General features: G+C 32.5%; 2 protein-coding genes across 3 annotated transcripts; both read left to right on the top strand.

Annotated features, from left to right (window-relative positions):
• Window positions 1–3,941: 3,941 nt before the first annotated feature.
• LOC142526572 (NAC domain-containing protein 92-like) lies at window positions 3,942–6,592 on the top strand. 2 transcript variants are annotated; one of them, XM_075631049.1, is made up of 3 exons: window positions 3,942–4,631; window positions 5,031–5,302; window positions 5,876–6,592. In XM_075631049.1, exons 1-3 carry the CDS (start codon window positions 4,460–4,462, stop codon window positions 6,380–6,382), a joined length of 951 nt encoding a protein of 316 aa, XP_075487164.1. In that variant the 5' UTR covers window positions 3,942–4,459; the 3' UTR covers window positions 6,383–6,592. The 2 variants fall into 2 exon arrangements, with proteins under 2 accessions (XP_075487164.1, XP_075487163.1); XM_075631048.1 differs by having other exon boundaries at window positions 3,944–4,631; window positions 5,873–6,592.
• Window positions 6,593–8,019: 1,427 nt separating this feature from the next.
• Window positions 8,020–12,308, top strand: LOC142526571 (aspartate--tRNA ligase 2, cytoplasmic-like). Its single transcript, XM_075631047.1, has 10 exons — window positions 8,020–8,542; window positions 8,825–8,935; window positions 9,042–9,155; window positions 9,573–9,863; window positions 9,950–10,060; window positions 10,259–10,312; window positions 10,898–10,977; window positions 11,204–11,319; window positions 11,682–11,796; window positions 12,042–12,308. The coding sequence occupies exons 1-10, from the start codon at window positions 8,048–8,050 to the stop codon at window positions 12,166–12,168; spliced, it is 1,614 nt and encodes a 537-aa protein (XP_075487162.1). The 5' UTR covers window positions 8,020–8,047; the 3' UTR covers window positions 12,169–12,308.
• Window positions 12,309–18,221: the final 5,913 nt, after the last annotated feature.

The following is an 18,221-nucleotide window of genomic DNA, read 5'->3' as shown; positions in this document are numbered from 1 at the left end:
AGTGAAAATAAAAATATGTTTAAACAACTAGTAATATTTATATTTTATTTTATTCCCACACAACACGTGTGCCACGTTGACGTTTCTAGTATATATAAACAAAAACAATGATATCACTACAAGACTAAATCAGAATCAAGAAAGGGAATTTGCGCGCTGCGAAAAGCAATTTTTGTTGTAGTGTATCTTTTGAAATTTCAAATTTTCAGTTGCTGAGTGCTATGAAACTCAACTTCCGACAATTTTCTAATTTTTATTCCCCCAAGCTTCAAGGATATCCGATTTTTTCCTAATTTTTGCAGGAAAAAAAAAAAACAAATCACAAGAATTTTTTCAAATTTATTTTATCAAATAGATTATCATCTGTTTATAAGATATATCAATAATTACAAAAAATTTTAAAATAAAAATATGTTTCTTTCATGCATGTAGACTTGCATCTTGCGTCAGGCTCAAGAAACTTCAAATGTTACATACATTTTGCATTAATATTGTCTCAAAGTACACCAGTTTTGAGTTATTTATGAATTTTCGATCCGAGATTGAACATGTGTTCTAATAAGAAACATCGATAAAACCGTAGAAAATTTGAAAAAATCGCGTTAGAATTATATATATCTTGAAAGTTAAAATCATTTAAAGTTGTGTTGTTTTATAAAAAAATTATTAATTTTTTTGTTAGTTCCCAGTTCTTTGATCCTATTGCCTGTTTGGAGTTTGCTGCCTTAAGTCAAATTTCTCATTCCGTACTCCAACACAATATTTCTACAACTCTTCTGGAAGCAAACAGAAAACCCTAACCAGTAGTTTTCATCATCTAATTTCCTTCCTAAATTCAATTTAATATATCACTAAATTTTTAAGAAATATGAAACAACCGATAAATCGTTAACCGAGTAGTAAATATATATATATATATATATATATATATATATATAATAATGTATGTATATTATTTTCTTTAATTTAAAGTGTTTGACAAGTGGTCGACCAAGAATAAGAAATTAAAGTATGAAACAATTATCAGTAAACCAGCCTGTTGCTCTTCAATACTTATAGATAATCTTTCTTGAAAAGGGCTTACCAACTAAAACACAATTTGCTCGCAAACTATATCGACTTAGTCGTCGTTAATTAACAATAAACATTATAATAAAGCATATCATGTCACAAAATATCGATGTCACGCCAAAAAATGTGTTCGTGAAGCTGTGGAGATGACAATAATTTCGCATTCAACGTTATAACCAAACTGGCAAGAAATCTTTTTTGTATAATATTTATTCAAGATACATATGTAACCGATGATTTAATCAATTTCCAACTTGATTTGGTGCAGGAAATTGTCTGCATCTTGGGTTGAACATATTACATATAGTCAATGACATCTTATGTGATAAGAACTTAAAACCTTCAATAAAGGCTTAAAAATTTCAGAAAATTCAAACATGAAAATTGAACAATTTTTTTTTTCGTTTTGAGAAACATACTGTTCTTTTCTTTACTCGTTCGTCGTTGGATCCCCGCCGCATGTAGGGGGATTACTAATTTTTTTTGTTATCTTTTTTCTTCTATTAATCCTATACTTTTCAAAATCCATGGCAACCATGTTCACATCATCGAGGGAGAAAATGTATACTATATCCAAGAAAAAGACCAAAACTTTGAAAAATATTTTAAAATAAAATGAAGTGTAGAACAAGTAGTCTATCATATCTGTAGCCATATAATTGATTAGAAAAATAATCTTATTGTTAATTATCACCCTTATTTAGTTTGAAATAACCCTCTTGAAAGTAGCAGGAACTCTATGTATTGTGAGAAGGAATTGAGATGTATATGATGTATAATTGTATGAAAATTTTTAAGTTTTATGTCAAATCTTTTTAAAAAGATGTTAAAAAATTTTATTTCACATAATATATTATAATTTCTCACACACAACAAATTTTTGGTATCGCTCCTGTCTAAATTTGATCGTCGTTTACGACGAAAACCAACAGTCAGAATAATGTCATATGCAACAGTATAGGGGACACTAATGGAAAATTGATCGATACTCACTCCTTCGTGAAATTAATAGATAATTTGAAGTGAATGACAAGTTAAACAGAGATAGAGATGGACAGTGACTCTTGCAGTATTCTGTTCTTATTACAACCTCGGTCTATTATAAACCCTAACTAATTGTTGCAAGAATATAACAACTCCACTTTAAGAACGAAAGTCGCTAAAAGACGTATATATGATCCATTTGAAAAATAATATCTCAAGATCTTGTTGATATTGTAATAACAACACGAAATGTGGATATAGAAAAAGAATTAGTTATTTAACATAAATGAAATGAAAATAACACCCCAGCTATTTTAATGTCGTTCTTGGTTTAATTTAATTTATCGATATTTGTTGTGCAATTAAGTCTACATAGTTTTGTGTCGGGTGAATGGAAGAAACTCTCAAGTGTTGCTTACAATAATGAGTCATGACAAGCTAATTTGAATTTTTAGAAAGTTATGCAATTTTTGTTTGAAAAAAATCATACTCTCATGATCATTAATAAAATCGATTAGGATTCATTTGGATTCGTCATTTGAGTTTACAAAATTTTAAAAAAATTGTAGTTTTTTTGGATAAATTTAATTAATAGGATTTCAAATTCGTTTCTTTTCAATTTAATCGTATTTACAAAGGATTTCAAATCCACTTAAATATATTTGTGTTACTTAGAATCTATTCTTCAAAACATTACTCTAATCAAATCATTCCATCAAAATGTAACCTTAAGGTATACCCAAAAAAATAAAAAGAATGCTTTATTTTTCAAGAACATTAACAAACTACATAATATTGTTTCATTATGTCTATACTGATTTGGAAAAATGACAAAATTCATCTTGTAAGTTGGTCTGTGATATTTTTTTGTCCTAAAAGTTGTCAAAGCTTGGTGGTAGTCTAATAAAATGTTCATTTTTTTCGCCTTTACTTAGTCTTTTTACCTAGTATAATATGATAACGTGATATCGAATTTTGCTGATATGCAATCAAATACCACTAATGCATCATTATACATTGTTTTAGTGTATGACGCTATGTATATCAACATTTCAATGATAAATGATTAAAGTGAAAATAAAGACCAAATTATTAGACTAAAACCAATCTCTCTTGACTTGCACGACCAAAATTGAAAATATGATAATTTATAGAATGTAATTGGTAACTTTTTTATATTTATTCTACAATTTTTCATATTTATTATACATTAGTATTCAAAAAAATTGTAATGTTATCAATTATGCTAGTTTTTTAACAATTTTGGTTAGCTGTCGTCAAAATTAAATCTTAGTACGGTACTTTTCAATTTTTGACAATTTTATTCTTCAATGAACGAGGAGTACTAATGTGACACTGCACAAATGAGCAACACTTTGACAATAGGTTAGCGACACATAAAAAAAGTTCAATTTTTTTTAAAAGACAACGAAATAAAACAAAAATTTGACAAAATATGAGACCAAGGTTTTAAAGAAATAAATGTTTGGAATTTTCACTTTATATTAATTGCAAATTTTAAACAACAATTATTTCGATTATTGAATGTATACTACCAATTTTAACAGAAAAAGTAACGAAATGACACAAGAAATTTGTAAACAAACTTTTAACAACATTTATAGTACTTTTACAACAATAGATCATAATTTTATATACCACTGTGATCTACGTATGATTCAAACCAAGAAGCTCACTCAAGTGTTCATAAATTTTGTGTGGTCTACAATTATATATATACCTATATATATATATATATATACCTATATATATATATATAGGTACAACCAATTAAGGGGCAAAAGTGTCATCTACCTAGTTCAATTATTTGTTCAATTAGTAGCCAAATCAAATGGGGTACTACCGATCGAGCAATGGTCAAGGACATATCGTGTCCAATAAAATCAAAGTTAGGTGAGAGCTTCAAAGTTACACTCTTTATTTCTCACATTTATACTCAAATTTCTCTTCTTCTTCACCTCATACAAGCTAAACAAACAAATCTTGGAGCAATTAGCATATTCCCTCATGTTATCTCTGTGTTTCCATACAATATTATCCATCCCAATGAATTTACATGAAAACCTTCATGCAAGTTAAGATATTTTTATTGTTCTATTTCTTGCACCACAATTAAGTAAACCAACCACCTCAAAACCTTAGTGAAAGCAAACTATAAATCTTTTGTTCTTATTGTCTTTATGATCCTTTCCCCCACTCAATTCTTAATTCTATCATTTAAGAGGGGATAACTGACGAAAAGAAACTTTTCTTCAAAAGAAGTTCGAGATATTCTCATTTTTCTAGCACGATTTTGGACTTCGTAATTAGGGTTTTCTTGGTCCACCTCAACTTACATTTCTTAGGAGTATTAGGTTAGGAAGCCCTACATCAACGCAAGAAAATGGAAGGTGGAGAAGCTAAACTGGACAAGTTACCACCAGGGTTCAGATTTCATCCTACCGATGAAGAGCTAATTACGTATTATCTGATTAACAAAATTTCGGATGCAAACTTCACGGAAAGAGCTATTGGAGATGTCGATCTTAACAAGTGCGAGCCGTGGGACCTTCCTGGTAATAATTTTTCTTTTAGCTAAAAATCCTTTCCTACTTATTTGTATAGAGCTGTTTGAAAACATGCATAAATTTCCTTTTCAAATATGTCTAGGGTTTAGGGTATCACGGATTTTAGGGTTTGTGAGAATATAGTATATATGACTTATAAATTACAAATACTAGCAATCTACGTGCTCGGATCATCCACTTGAGTAGATTTTTTAATCTAACTAATTGTTTTTATGAATCTTTAGTAATTGTCATTAAAAATTAAGCATACCTAAAAATCAACAAGTATAAATAAGCATAGATTAACATAATTCAAATATACGCACGCACGCACGCACGAGCGAACGTAAATAATTTCGTAATCATATAAATTATGTTTTCTTGTCCATTTCAATAAATAAAATGCAGCGAAGGCAAAAATGGGAGAAAAAGAGTGGTATTTCTTCAGCCTCAGGGACAGGAAATACCCCACAGGGGTGAGGACGAATCGAGCCACCAACACCGGATATTGGAAAACCACTGGAAAAGACAAAGAAATATACAACAGCAACACCTCAGAACAAGTTGGGATGAAGAAAACATTGGTATTTTACAAAGGAAGAGCTCCCAGAGGAGAAAAATCCAATTGGGTTATGCACGAATATCGCATTCATTCTAAATCTGCCTATAGAACCAGCAAGGTACGTACTTAATTATGCATGCACTTAGCTTATGCTATTGCAAATTAAATGTTTAATTATATATAACTGTTATTAATGATATTGGTGCTTTCCTTAATTATAATATATGATTTCTTTAACTTTGTAAGATTGAAAATCATTTTTGCCAGCATGTTATATGCGCTTACCTAAAAATAAGTCACGAAGTTTGTAATAAGCTTGGGTTTTATTTTTTATAATTATCATTTTTTTAAATTTTTTTATACTTTGTCATATTCTATTATATTATTTAAGTTAATCACGGGGATACGAAATCTCAGTTTTATATAAAGTTGCAGACATAGAAAAATTTATTTATTTTTTCGATTTCAATGAGTTGACTTTGCCTACGAGTTATTTGTAATCAAATAAGTCACAAGGAATTCTATTTTTATAATAGAGATTATGTTATTTTATATATAACAAATATAAAATGTCTCACATTTTTTACATTATTTTAAAGTTTGTAGGTAAACTAGCACAGATTATGTATAAATTCTACTAGAATCTCATTTTCTAACATAGGGATAGGATTAAATTTTATTTTTCCAGCAGGATGAATGGGTGGTTTGCAGAGTGTTTCAAAAGAGTTTAAGTGGGAAAAAGTACCCTTCAAACCAGCCAAGAGGGGTCAACAACTCTTTCACTTACAATCTTGATCAAATACCAGCTCAAAATCCCAATATTCACTCACAAATAATGCACCCTGAGAACTTCCAGTTCCCCTCAAGAAATTACATGACTCCTGCAGAACTACAAGAAGTTCTCATGCGGGCCGGCGGGGGTGGTGGATCAAGTAACAACATGATCAACAACTTGCACATGATCCCGCCACAGATGAATTATGGCGGCGGCAGCGGTGGTGGTTGTTTCAGTATATCAGGCCTGAACTTGAATCTTGGCGGAGTGGCCTCGGCAGAGCCACCGATGAGGCCAATGCCGCCGGGGATGAATAATCAGGATTTGGGTTCATCTATGATGAATGAGGGGTATGGTGGAGATAATAGGTTTATGGGTATGGAGAATTGTGGTGATTTAGAGAACTACTGGTCTGGCTACTGATGCAAGCAGCAAAAAGAGAGAATTTCAAGTTGGCTTGTGAAATTGGAGCACTCAAATGTATCATAAAAAAATTGCTTAGAAGGCAATTTAATAATTTGGAAGAGTTTTTAGTGTTTGGTTTGACTTGTTTGCATGTTGTTGGAAATTAAACCCTAGCTAGTTTATTCAAAGTGTTTGGCAGGAATGTTGATCAAAAGGATCATTTCACTACATTTTTCTTGCCATTGTTGGAATGAAAACCATCTCGAAAAAAGGCATTTTTGGAAGTGAAACCCAAAATAGGCAATGCTGTAACATGACGAATTTGACTATTTTTCCTAAAAAATAGTAGGAATTAGGAGTATATACGTGCATGCAGGGAGAATATTTGAGCTGATCAGAATTTTTTTTTTACTGAACACTTTCTATTCAATATCATGTAAATTAAAAAGGAACTATAAGTAAATCTTTATCTTTAAAGTTGTAAAAATCTTTACTGCAATTTCGTAAATTTGCAAAGAAAAGTCTAAGAACAAACACTCCTTAAGAGTTCTTATCTCATTCGCACGCACGCACGCACGATTTCTCAACTAGATATACATGATTATATCTTTTCGCCCATATTTGATAAATAAGTGGGAGAAAAGGTTGGTATCTTCAGCCTCCTAGGCAGAAAAAACCCAACGAGTGCGAGGATGAATCGAGCCACCAGCACTGGATATTGGAAAATTACTGGAAAAGGCAAAGAAATATACACCACCACCTCTGAACAAAGTTGGAATGAATAAAGAAAACTGATTGAGATATGCATGAATATCGTATTCATTCCAACTCTGAACAAGAAAGGTGCGTATATGTCATCGAAAACTATTAAATATCAATTACACAAATGTAAATTTTTTAAAATTATATGATGCTCTAGTTATTGCATTTTTCCTTAATGATTTTATTTACTCATTTATCTATTTTTCATGCTAATTCTTGAGCATTGGCCAATTTTATTTTATACATGGTTTCGACCTTCCGCCGGCTTTTCATTTTATGTTTTTATTTATTTTGGAAGATCAATATCATGCCGCGTGCATGTTGTTCCGCAATGCATGAAATCCGGATCATTCTCTTAAAAGCTCATTCTCTTATAAACCGATATCGTGTTGCGTGCGTGCATGTTGTTTCGCAATGCATGAAATCCGAATCATTCTCTTAGAAGCTCATTCTCTTCGTTATAAACCAATAAAGGAATCCTAATTCATAGGACTTTTCGATTGGGTTAAGCAAATCAACAAATTTCTGTTACGGTTTGAACCTATTCAACTTCTTTTTAAAATTTAACGGTAAAAAAAATAAAATAAACATGATTAAATTAATAGTTCAATGAATATACTGTAAAATATTATTACTATTTAGTCCTTGTTAAGAAATAATAAATAAAAATAAGTTGTTAAATATAATGTATAGATCAATGGTTACGATTCATTTCGATTTTTGATAGACGGTTTCGATTTTGTGAATTTATGGACCAAGGGCTAGTGCACCTAAAGTCTAAATGGACCCGTGTATGAATATTGGGCTTTTTGGACAAGGCCCTTCAAAGTTAAAATTGGGCCTGAGTATATTTTAATAGAATCATATTTAACCCTAACTTAATTCCCATTTCACTCCACTCCAACAGAGTTTGCCTTCTGAATGTCTTCCCAAGAACCATCACCAGTGATCAGCGAGGAAAGTTCCGAGAAGAAACTGTCCAAGAAAGAGGCCTCCAAGCTCGAAAGGCAGCGTAAACGTCAAGAAGCCTCCGCCGCCTCCGCCATTTCCGCCGTGACAATCGAAGCGGACGACCCGTTGGCTGCAAACTACGGAGAAATCGCGTTGAAGGACCTGCAATCGAAGGAAATTTCTGGGAAGAAATGGACGGAATTGAAGAACTTGACAGATTTGTTGAAGGACCAGGTGGTTTTGATACGTGGCCGTGCACAGACAATCCGGGCTGTAGGGAAGAAAATGGCATTTATTGTGGTGAGGGAGAGTGGATTTACGGTTCAATGCGTCCTGAATGTTAGCCCTGGTGCGGTGAGCCCGCAGATGGTGAAGTTTGCGACTGGTTTGAGCCGAGAGTCGATAGTGGATATTGAAGGTGTTGTATCTGTTCCCGCCCAGTCAATCACTGGTGCCACTCAGCAGGTGTTCGCTTGCTTTCTTGTCTGCTTTTATTCAGTCTCTGTATCTCTGGTTTTGTGGGGTTTTTACAATGTTTGATGCCGTGGATTTGAATCCTGAAATCTGAATTCTTGAAATTTTCTTGCTATGGATTTCGTATTTCCTAGTGCATATCGGTAACTTGGTCATTCTGGATTTGTTACGAGTCAATCCCCGTGTGTATTCAGTTATAATTTGTAGGAAAAGGTACTATAGTAAGCTATTTCATTTTTATAAAAATTGGGTTGAATTATTTGACTACTATAGGTGGAAATTCAAGTGAAGAAGCTTTATTGCGTGAACAAGGCTGTACCCACACTACCTATTAATATTGAGGATGCAGCAAGAAGTGAGGTTGACATAGAAAAGGCTTTGCAGGTATTCTTGCTATTGTTCTTAATTTTACTTATCTAAGATGGTATTGATGCTTTTAATTTTGCTGCCTCGTTTTATGAATACACTTGAGTATCTCTTCTAAATGCAGGCAGGTGAACAGCTTGTTCGAGTTAATCAAGATACTCGTTTGAATTTCAGAGTTCTTGACATTCGCACACCGGCAAATCAAGGAATTTTCCGTGTCCAATGTCAAGTTGAAAATGTATGTCTCGTTCTATTTGATTTTAGCAGTTTTTTGCTGGACTTTGTTGCTAGGTCTGTAGAAATAAAAGCTACTTGGTCCTTTGAGTCCAGTTTTGGAAAATTGCATGCCTTTTTATTGATGTTCTGTTTGTAAGGTTGCAACTATTATATTTCAGTGAGCCGGTCATTTATTTCCAGTTGTGTATATTGAGATTATCTGTTCTGTTCTTGTTCCTTTTTGTATGATCTATTATATAAGCTTGTTGTGTTATGTCTAGATAGTCTTTTGAATCTCGGAGAAGCGTTTGTTTTACATTTTTCATCATTATTTCTATTTTTTGTTGACATTTGATGCATGATTCCTAAATGAACAACCACAATCCTATTGCTAAAATCGGCATACTGACGAATAATGTTGTTCCATGAGTTTGTGCAGATATTTAGACAGTTCCTGTTGTCTGAAGGTTTTGTTGGGATCCACACACCAAAGTTGATTGCAGGTTCCAGTGAAGGTGGATCGGCTGTTTTTAGATTGGATTACAAAGGGACACCTGCATGTCTGGCACAGTCACCCCAGCTTCATAAACAAATGTCCATTTGTGGTGATTTTGGCCGAGTATTTGAGATCGGTCCAGTATTCAGAGCAGAGGACTCTTTTACACACAGACATTTGTGTGAATTTACAGGTCTTGATGTCGAAATGGAAATTAAGGAGCACTATTCAGAAGTATGGATTGTATTGTACTGTGTTATAGAGTGTTAGAACTTTTTGAATGTGGCTTTGTTGATGATGGCCTGAGTTTATTTCTGCAGGTAATGGATATTGTTGATCGTTTATTTGTGTCGATGTTTGATTGTTTGAATGAGAGTTGTTCAAAGGAGCTTGAAGCCATTAATAAACAATACCCTTTTGAGAAGCTGAAGGTACACTATTTGATTATACGCTGTAATATTGTTTGATCCCAACAATCTTATCATGTTATGACATGGTGAACAATAATTTTGGAGGAATAGAATAGTTGCTACATCGAAACAACGATTAAGATATTTATTTCTCTTCTGACAAGTATATTTCCCAAGTTTTGTGTTAATAGTTATTGTTAAATTTGATTGAACATGCAGTACTTGCGAAATACTTTGCGTCTCACCTTTGAAGAGGGGATCCAAATGCTGAAGGTAAGGAAAAAAATGATCATTTATCTTGTTCCAAAGAAATTGTGGCCGCGTTTGTGATCTTGTTATTAATGAAAGGTAACTGGTAGCAGGTAAACATCAAGTCAAATGATTTTTCGAGAAAATAGTTTTCTAAGTTTTAGTTTCTTGGGTACCTAATACGGATTGCAATTTTATGGTTCAAACGTCTTGAAATTTTACCCTCTCTTGATGACGTGAAGTCTTAAATGTTATGCTGGAATAACTGTTGAATCTTGTTGCGAGCAAATCGCTGCCATTATTTATTCGTAGCAAAGGAACTGTACCAAGCAAGAACTTGAGTTTGGTCACAACTGATCAAACACATGGGTTTTGATATCTTTTTCGCTGATGGTAATGTTGTGCATTGTATTCTTAATTTTGGAATATCATTTATGTTGATAGTACCAACACATGCTGGCACAAATGTACAGTTTTACTATTGTCATGTTCTTCTGGTTTCTGTTCTTTGCTGGCTACAGCTTTTGTAATCTTCGCCTCTCATTTTACAGATTTTGAATTAATTAGGAAGCAGGTTCATATAATTTTCATGTGTTTTCGCTTCTGCAGGAGGCTGGGGTTGAAATTGATCCTCTTGGTGATCTTAACACAGAATCAGAGAGGAAACTTGGCCAGCTTGTTCTGGAGAAGTATGCTGATTTTTGCTTGTTTTTTCTCTTGATTTTACTTCTTCATTCTGATCTGACCATACTGAGCATGCTGCTGATAGATAATGATTCATGAAAGAGGAAAATTCTACAGATACCATAATCATGGCAGGCTGTGAAAACAATTTTGTTTTTATTTCATAGTGCATGCAGATCTTCTTTGACCATTTCTTCCTCTTTTCATTGTTGTTCACTCTTATGACTGTAGGTATGGCACTGAGTTCTACATACTTCACCGTTATCCTCTGGCTGTTCGACCATTCTATACGATGCCATGTTACGATAATCCGAGTTATAGTAACTCATTTGATGTTTTCATTCGAGGTAAATCTAGTTCCAATTGGAGTATTTTAGTGAAAGGAAATATTATCAAAACTGCTAAACGAATGAAATGCTGAAATACTACCGATAAATTTGTTAGTTGCTTCCAAAATTAAATTTTCAGCATTTCTTAACTTTGCTCCATGACATTTGGTTTAAAAGTTGTTGCCATAAATGTTGAAAGTCGCAGATAGAAACACAATATTGTACCAATCCCTCGGAAAAAGCTATTCATTCTCCATCCTATCGTCTAGGTTCATTGTTGTTGAGATGTAGTCTATTCATTTTCCATCCTATTGTCTAGGTTCATCGTTGTTGAGATGTAGTCTCTTTCCAACTGTCTTCATTCTCATTTTATCTCTCAGGAGAAGAAATAATATCAGGAGCTCAGCGTGTCCACGTGCCTGAGTATTTGTTTGAACGTGCACAAGCATGTGGAATTGATGTCAAGACGATATCAACGTATATCGACTCCTTCAGGTGCTGTAAAAAACCCGAAGTTATATGCTATGGGTGGATTATATTGGCAGTGTGCGGGGTAGGGCTTTCTAGGGGGCAAAGTTTACAATTTTAGGAAAAGCACATATAAAATTTGAAATGTTTTTATATGAGGGGATGAATAGCCCCAGCTTGTCTCCCTATTGAATCCACCTCTATAGGCGAGTCTGATTTCTTTTTATATAAATAAAAATGCCATGTTTTTCATTGCGTCACATTCATCATAGGTATGGAGCACCACCTCATGGTGGATTTGGAGTTGGTTTGGAGCGTGTGGTGATGCTGTTCTGTGCTCTTAACAACATCCGAAAGACGTCGCTTTTCCCTCGCGACCCTCAAAGGATCGCTCCGTGATTCTTGTATGTTTCTTGCTTAGTTTCTGATTAATCTTCAATGTTTCCTCGTTTTCCCATTGCTACTAAATTTGTGGAAATCAACATTGTCTTCACATATCAATTTAACTATAGAACTTGAGCGTTATTTTGACATATCAACATTGTCTTCACATTGTCAAGAAAGAGGTTATTTTGACAACTGGCAAAACTTGGATAATTTGTATAGCAATGAGTATCGCATTCGCATGAGTTTATTATTCTGAGTCAGTTGAAAAACAGGATTCAATGTTGAAGATGATACTTGAGGCTGATATTAAGAAAATGGAGGGGCCAATAGTTAAGAGTAAAATTTAAAATAGATAGAATTTTATTCTATACAAAATATCTACAAATTAATTTGGATTGAACGTTACAAAATCAGGTGTATATGCATGCAACCAAAATGAGATATTGCAAGTGATATTTGTTTAACCTACTTGGGGGAAAATAGACCCAAATAGCAGGATAAAATCAGTGTTCTAGCGTTTAGACGGGCTTAAGCGGCCGTGTAGGCGGTTTTATGAAATATATATTCTTATAAAATTTAAATTTATAATAATATATTAATCAATCACACCATATGTTTTGAACTTTAAACTGGAGAATAAGTTTTAATCTTTTTATTTTGATTTTTTTTTAAAAAAAATACAAAACCGTCTAGTCGGCGCCATCCTAGGCGGCCGATTAATTTGGGGGTGCCTAGAAGCGTCGCCTGGCCAAAAGTCAGGGCAGTGGGCCGCCAACTATCTAGCTGGTAACTAGGTGATTTTACGCGGGGATTTTTAGAATCGGAGAAAATAGATCAAAATAATCAAATATGAAAAGATAATTAAAAGAAACTAAACATTGAAAAGTTATTGAAATGAAACACAAAAATGATGAAATTATTGGACCAAACGTAGTTTTAGTCTTGAACTCAAGATCCTTTCCGACTGAAAGAGCTTACGCCACTAGGCTAACGAAGCTTCAAGGCCAAATAATTTGTTGATAAAGAACCGGCGGATAAAGAATTTGAAAATTTTGTTAATAGTCATTTACTTCCTAAGACGGTCAGTTTTATTATTATTATTATTATTATTATTATTATTAAATTTGTGTTTCAAATTCAATGTAGGGGAAGGTTTATCCAGTGTTTTATTGATGGGAAGCCTGGAATTTACGACATTTGGGAAGTGGCATAACGCTCGAGTGGAAGGCTTTTCTGGTAGTTCAGAATTAAATGATTTGCTAATTTTTTTAGGGTACTAATTTCGTGTTGTCTACAACTTTTGTTACTAAATATTATGATTTGGTTTGTAACAAAAGTTCTAGATAACACAGATTAGTACCCCAAAAAAAATTAGCAAATCAATTAATTCTGAATATATAAAAAGAGTGTCTCATGTGAGACTAGGGGTGAGAAAAAATGCCGAAATACCGTACCGAAAAAAATACCGAAATTACCGAAAAATCAATATACCGAAAATTTCGGTATCGGTACAGAATTATTTTTTTCGATATTTCGTTGTATTATTTTTTTCGATATTTCACCGAAATACCGAAAATAATTTTTTTTGTTTTATTGTTAGATTTAAGTTCGATATACCGAAAAAATATCGTTATACCGTATACCGACATTTTTCGGTATACCGACAAAATTTTCGGTGTCGGTACGGTATTCGGTATGAACTTTTTCATATCAAAAATTCGGTATACCGAATGTGCGGTATATCGAATTTTCGGTATGAAAAAATTCCATACCGATATTTACGGTACGGTATACGGTACCGTAGTTCGGATATCGTACCGTACCCACCACTATGTGAGACCGTCTCATGGATCTTAATCTGTGAGACGGGTCAACCCTACTCATATTCACAATAAAAAATAATACTCTTAGCATAAAAGGTAATACTTTTTTATGGATGACCCAAATAAGACATCTGTCTCACAAATAAGACCTTTGAGACCGTCACACACAAGTTTTTGCCATATAAAAATGTGGATCATTGATTTGTTTTTCAATTGTGAAAAGACACAATGCCATATACATATAAAAGTGTCTGTTTGCCGCCGTACAACATCCAAACTTATAAATAAATACATATTCGAAAAAATCTCGTCATAATCTTTCTATTGATACCGATATTGAGGAGTATTTTACAACTTTTTCATTGATCTTTTTTTCCTTCTGATTGTTCTTCCGTCGCCATCCGAGTTTCATAGGCTGCCGTTTAATGAGTTTTTAATCTCTCAATGTAGCTCGTTTTTTGGTTCAATTTTGGTAATAATATTTGATATTTGTTATATCTTTGAATTTACAAAATTTCGGTTTATTATGGGCAGCAAATCTTTTTCCTCAAATTCGAAGACATATTGATAAAAATTTATATTTATTTAATGTCCTTTGCATGTTTGATAAAATATTGAAATAAAAGTTGTGACTAATTATGTTTCTAAACATAGTTCTTTGAAGCAACCGATCCATCAATTGAAAATGGTACTAACCAAGGTATATCAATTGAAGATTTCAAATTTATAGTATTTAATTGAAATAATATATATCCAAATTTGATTCATAACAAGTTGTTCGTTTTTTTTTTTAATTGTAGATGTATTGACATTTAATAGGTGTTGCACTTTCGAAAAAAATATTCGGATTTGGCGTTGGACAAAAAATATCATTACATTAATAATGTCGTGAATTCTAGAAGAAAAAAAAAGATTAAATAAATGTGAATTCAGCACATCTAAAAAATTAAATAAGGAAATTAAAATACACTTTGGTTACTGAAAGTTTCGATTCATGAAGGTACAACCAAGATTAATTTCATACATATTTATGATGTATTGGGAAACTGCATATTTTTATTATTATTATTATTATTATTATTATTATTATCATCATATTTGTATATTTTTTTGTTAGGTCAATCACTTGTTGATCTGCATGAATTGAAACTTATGAATATATGTCGCTACTGTGAAGCAAGAAAGTTTGAATTTGAATCACACTCTTCCACCTATGGCTCCCGGATGAGGCTGGTCCATCTCATTTCCAATTATATTTTTGGAATACCAGTAATGAGTTAAATAATAGAATGAATACGATGAGTAATACTGATATCGATGAAGAAAAATGAGACTATTAATGGATGTTTTGAAAATGTTTACGCTCAAGTATTATGCAGAATAAATGATTGGTCGTCTCTTGAGGAAATTAGGCTACATATTTGAAAAATGTTGTTGTGGATCAACAATGTTACTGTAGGACCGAGCGCTTGCCGCTTTACCAAAAGCTATAGCTAGTAGTAATGGTGCAACTCAAATCTTTTAAACTGCACAACAATACAAGCACCACGGTTCGATCGCTCTACCAAGCAGGGACAATTATTGCACCCAACAATCTTCCTCCCTATAATTGCACTCTTGCAATCAATGAGAATCGAACCCGTGACCTTGGCTCTGATACCAATTGTAGGACCGAGCGCTTGCCGCTTTACCAAAAGCTATAGCTAGTAGTAATAGTGCAACTCAAATCTTTTAAACCGCACAACAACACAAGCACCACGGTTTGATCGCTCTACCAAGCAGGGACAATTATTGCACCCAACAGTTACAATACGCATACAGATGATGAAGTTGTCATTGGATCGAAGGCAATAATGCTAATATATCATATGATAGAGACATTGTAATTCATGGATGTAATGGTCACAATCATAGAATTAAACATTTTTTTTTTGTTATTATCATTTACAATATCCGCTTCTTTTTCCGGATGGAGAGAATGATTGGCATCAAAATATACCCAAATACAAGTCCAGGGAAGCTAATAATGAAATTCAAGATAATAATTCTATCAAATCGAACTTTTCTTCTTTTGAAAATATTCTAAATTCTATCAAATCGAACTTTTCTTTTTTTGAAAATATTCTTTCAAGAGGAACAACATAGTACATGTTTCTGTCTTTTTTCTTTTCAATTTATATATTTAAAGAAATAGATTTCATTACTTTTACAAAATTTTCACTTCCATGATAGATAAAATAATTGAATCCACACGTACACCAAATAGAGAAGAATATACATTTCTCTCAAAATGGACAACTGAAATGAAAGACAGAATGTTAGAATTTGTAATTGAAGGTATTCAAATCCAAGCATAAATTTAAACAACGAAAGCATTGTAAGAAAAAATAGATCAGTATATTTCGAACAATAAGAAATTAAAAAGAAATGAGAATGTCCAACAAATGTATCGATCATTAACTATATCGACATACAAGTAATAAAAGACGACGACAATACAAGAATGGATATTAAGGATGATGAAATTATTGCTACTCTTGCAAAGAAAGATTTTCAGCATAAAAAATATAAAAAAAAGAGTTCATCTAATAAAAGAATCATCAAAGAATAAAGATATAAAAATGTAAATCATTGACGGCGACGACATCACAAGAATTGTTATTTAAGCTGATGATAATATTGCTTTTTTCACCAAGAAGAAAAGACGAATGACACAGGGAAAAATCGTGAAAGAGAGAAAAGTGCAAAATATAAAGGAAGAAAAGATTGATACAGTTATTTGATTTAAGCTTTAGAATGAATTATCTATATTATATTTTTATTTTTCTTAAATCAATAGTGGTAAAATAATGTGGTCAATACTATGGATTAAAATTTTTCTTTATCTCATATTTATTTTAATAATTTTGTTATGACATCAAATCTATGTTATATTTTAAAGATTGATTACTAAAATATTTTTCAACAATTATAGATTCGATTAGATTTGTAATACACAACAATTTTTGAATAAATAACATTTTCACGTTATAATACATGTTGTACAAATTATATTACATTGAATTTTACTGTTTGACAAAATAAAATACCATGAAAATAATTAATTAGTTGTAAACTAATAATCTCTTCTCAATTCATTTCTCTAACAACAGATGTATGTTTCCACGTGCGTTGCACGTGTCTTTTCCTATTTATATATAAAAGTGTGGATCATTGCTTTGTTTTCCAAATGTAGTTAGTTTATATAACTTTAAGAATAAAATGTAACTCCCAATTAGTTTTATCAAATAATCTATCTTTATACTACATTTAAATGTTTTATCTTTTTAATTTCTCTTGACATGTTTTTAATGATTTTATAGTAATTTTATAATTATATTTTTAGTGAAGTTTTTAATTATGTAATATATTATAGTTTCACAAAAAGATACACTACAAATATTTTTTTTTATTTAGCGACGATTTATTCCGTCGCTAAAGGTAAGGATCACAGAGAAAAGGAGTGAGTGGGGCTCCTTCTTTGTGACCAATGGATTCTAAACCTGGGGCATGACAAGGGCTTCTCATTTCAACTGAGACAGTGAGAGGGAGGGGGGCTCTCTCTCCCTTCCTTCTACGAAAAGTCCTAGCATTAGTATGAGTTCGTTGACCGCATAAGGGCGATCCATCTTGATGACGAATTCCACGATAACAAAGATAACGAATCTATGAAGTAGTTCTATATAGAACTAGTTGTAGAGAAAGAAAATCCCCCTACTTCCCGAAAATGGGGGAAGGTTTGTCGTTGGGCTTTCCATTTGTCGGGAAACAGCTTGGGTTTTAGCGACAGAAATTAATAGCGAAGGTTTCTCAAAACTCGTCGCTAATTAGCGACGGTTTAGAGTAGTCAAAACTGTTGCTACATTAGCGACGATTTTGACATAAACCGTCACTAAATTAGCGACAGCGTTTTACAAACCGTCGCCAATTCAGCGACGGAATACGACTAAACCGTCGCTAAACAGCGACTGATTATGACTTACTTAGCGAGGGTTGTTTTCATATTCCGTCGCTACTTGTTTCTTTTTATAATTTTTTTTAATTTTATAATTATTTATAAAATTTTCAAATAATCTCCTCAACTCATCTAAATTAATGATTTTCAAATTTGTAAATAATGTATGAAAAGATTAAATCTTGCGATAATAAGCAAACAACAAAATCTCTTAAAAGATAAAAATATATTACGGATGTGAAGAGATG

The sequence above is a fragment of the Primulina tabacum genome, chromosome 15 (genome assembly GCF_025594145.1).
Source record: "Primulina tabacum isolate GXHZ01 chromosome 15, ASM2559414v2, whole genome shotgun sequence".
Lineage (NCBI taxonomy): Eukaryota > Viridiplantae > Streptophyta > Magnoliopsida > Lamiales > Gesneriaceae > Primulina > Primulina tabacum.
The sequence above is the reverse complement of the archived record's forward strand: the minus strand, read 5'-3'. Positions and strand labels throughout refer to the sequence as shown.

Excerpts from the sequence above, each read along its gene's own strand:
- LOC142526572 (XM_075631048.1), top strand. The coding sequence starts at position 4,460 with ATGGAAGGTGGAGAAGCTAAACTGGACAAGTTACCACCAGGGTTCAGA. Across the intron at positions 4,632-5,030 it reads CGAGCCGTGGGACCTTCCTG|CGAAGGCAAAAATGGGAGAA; the intron begins GTAATAATTTTT and ends AATAAAATGCAG. Across the intron at positions 5,303-5,872 it reads CTGCCTATAGAACCAGCAAG|CAGGATGAATGGGTGGTTTG; the intron begins GTACGTACTTAA and ends TTATTTTTCCAG.
- LOC142526571 (XM_075631047.1), top strand. The coding sequence starts at position 8,048 with ATGTCTTCCCAAGAACCATCACCAGTGATCAGCGAGGAAAGTTCCGAG. Across the intron at positions 8,543-8,824 it reads TCACTGGTGCCACTCAGCAG|GTGGAAATTCAAGTGAAGAA; the intron begins GTGTTCGCTTGC and ends TGACTACTATAG. Across the intron at positions 10,978-11,203 it reads GGCCAGCTTGTTCTGGAGAA|GTATGGCACTGAGTTCTACA; the intron begins GTATGCTGATTT and ends TTATGACTGTAG.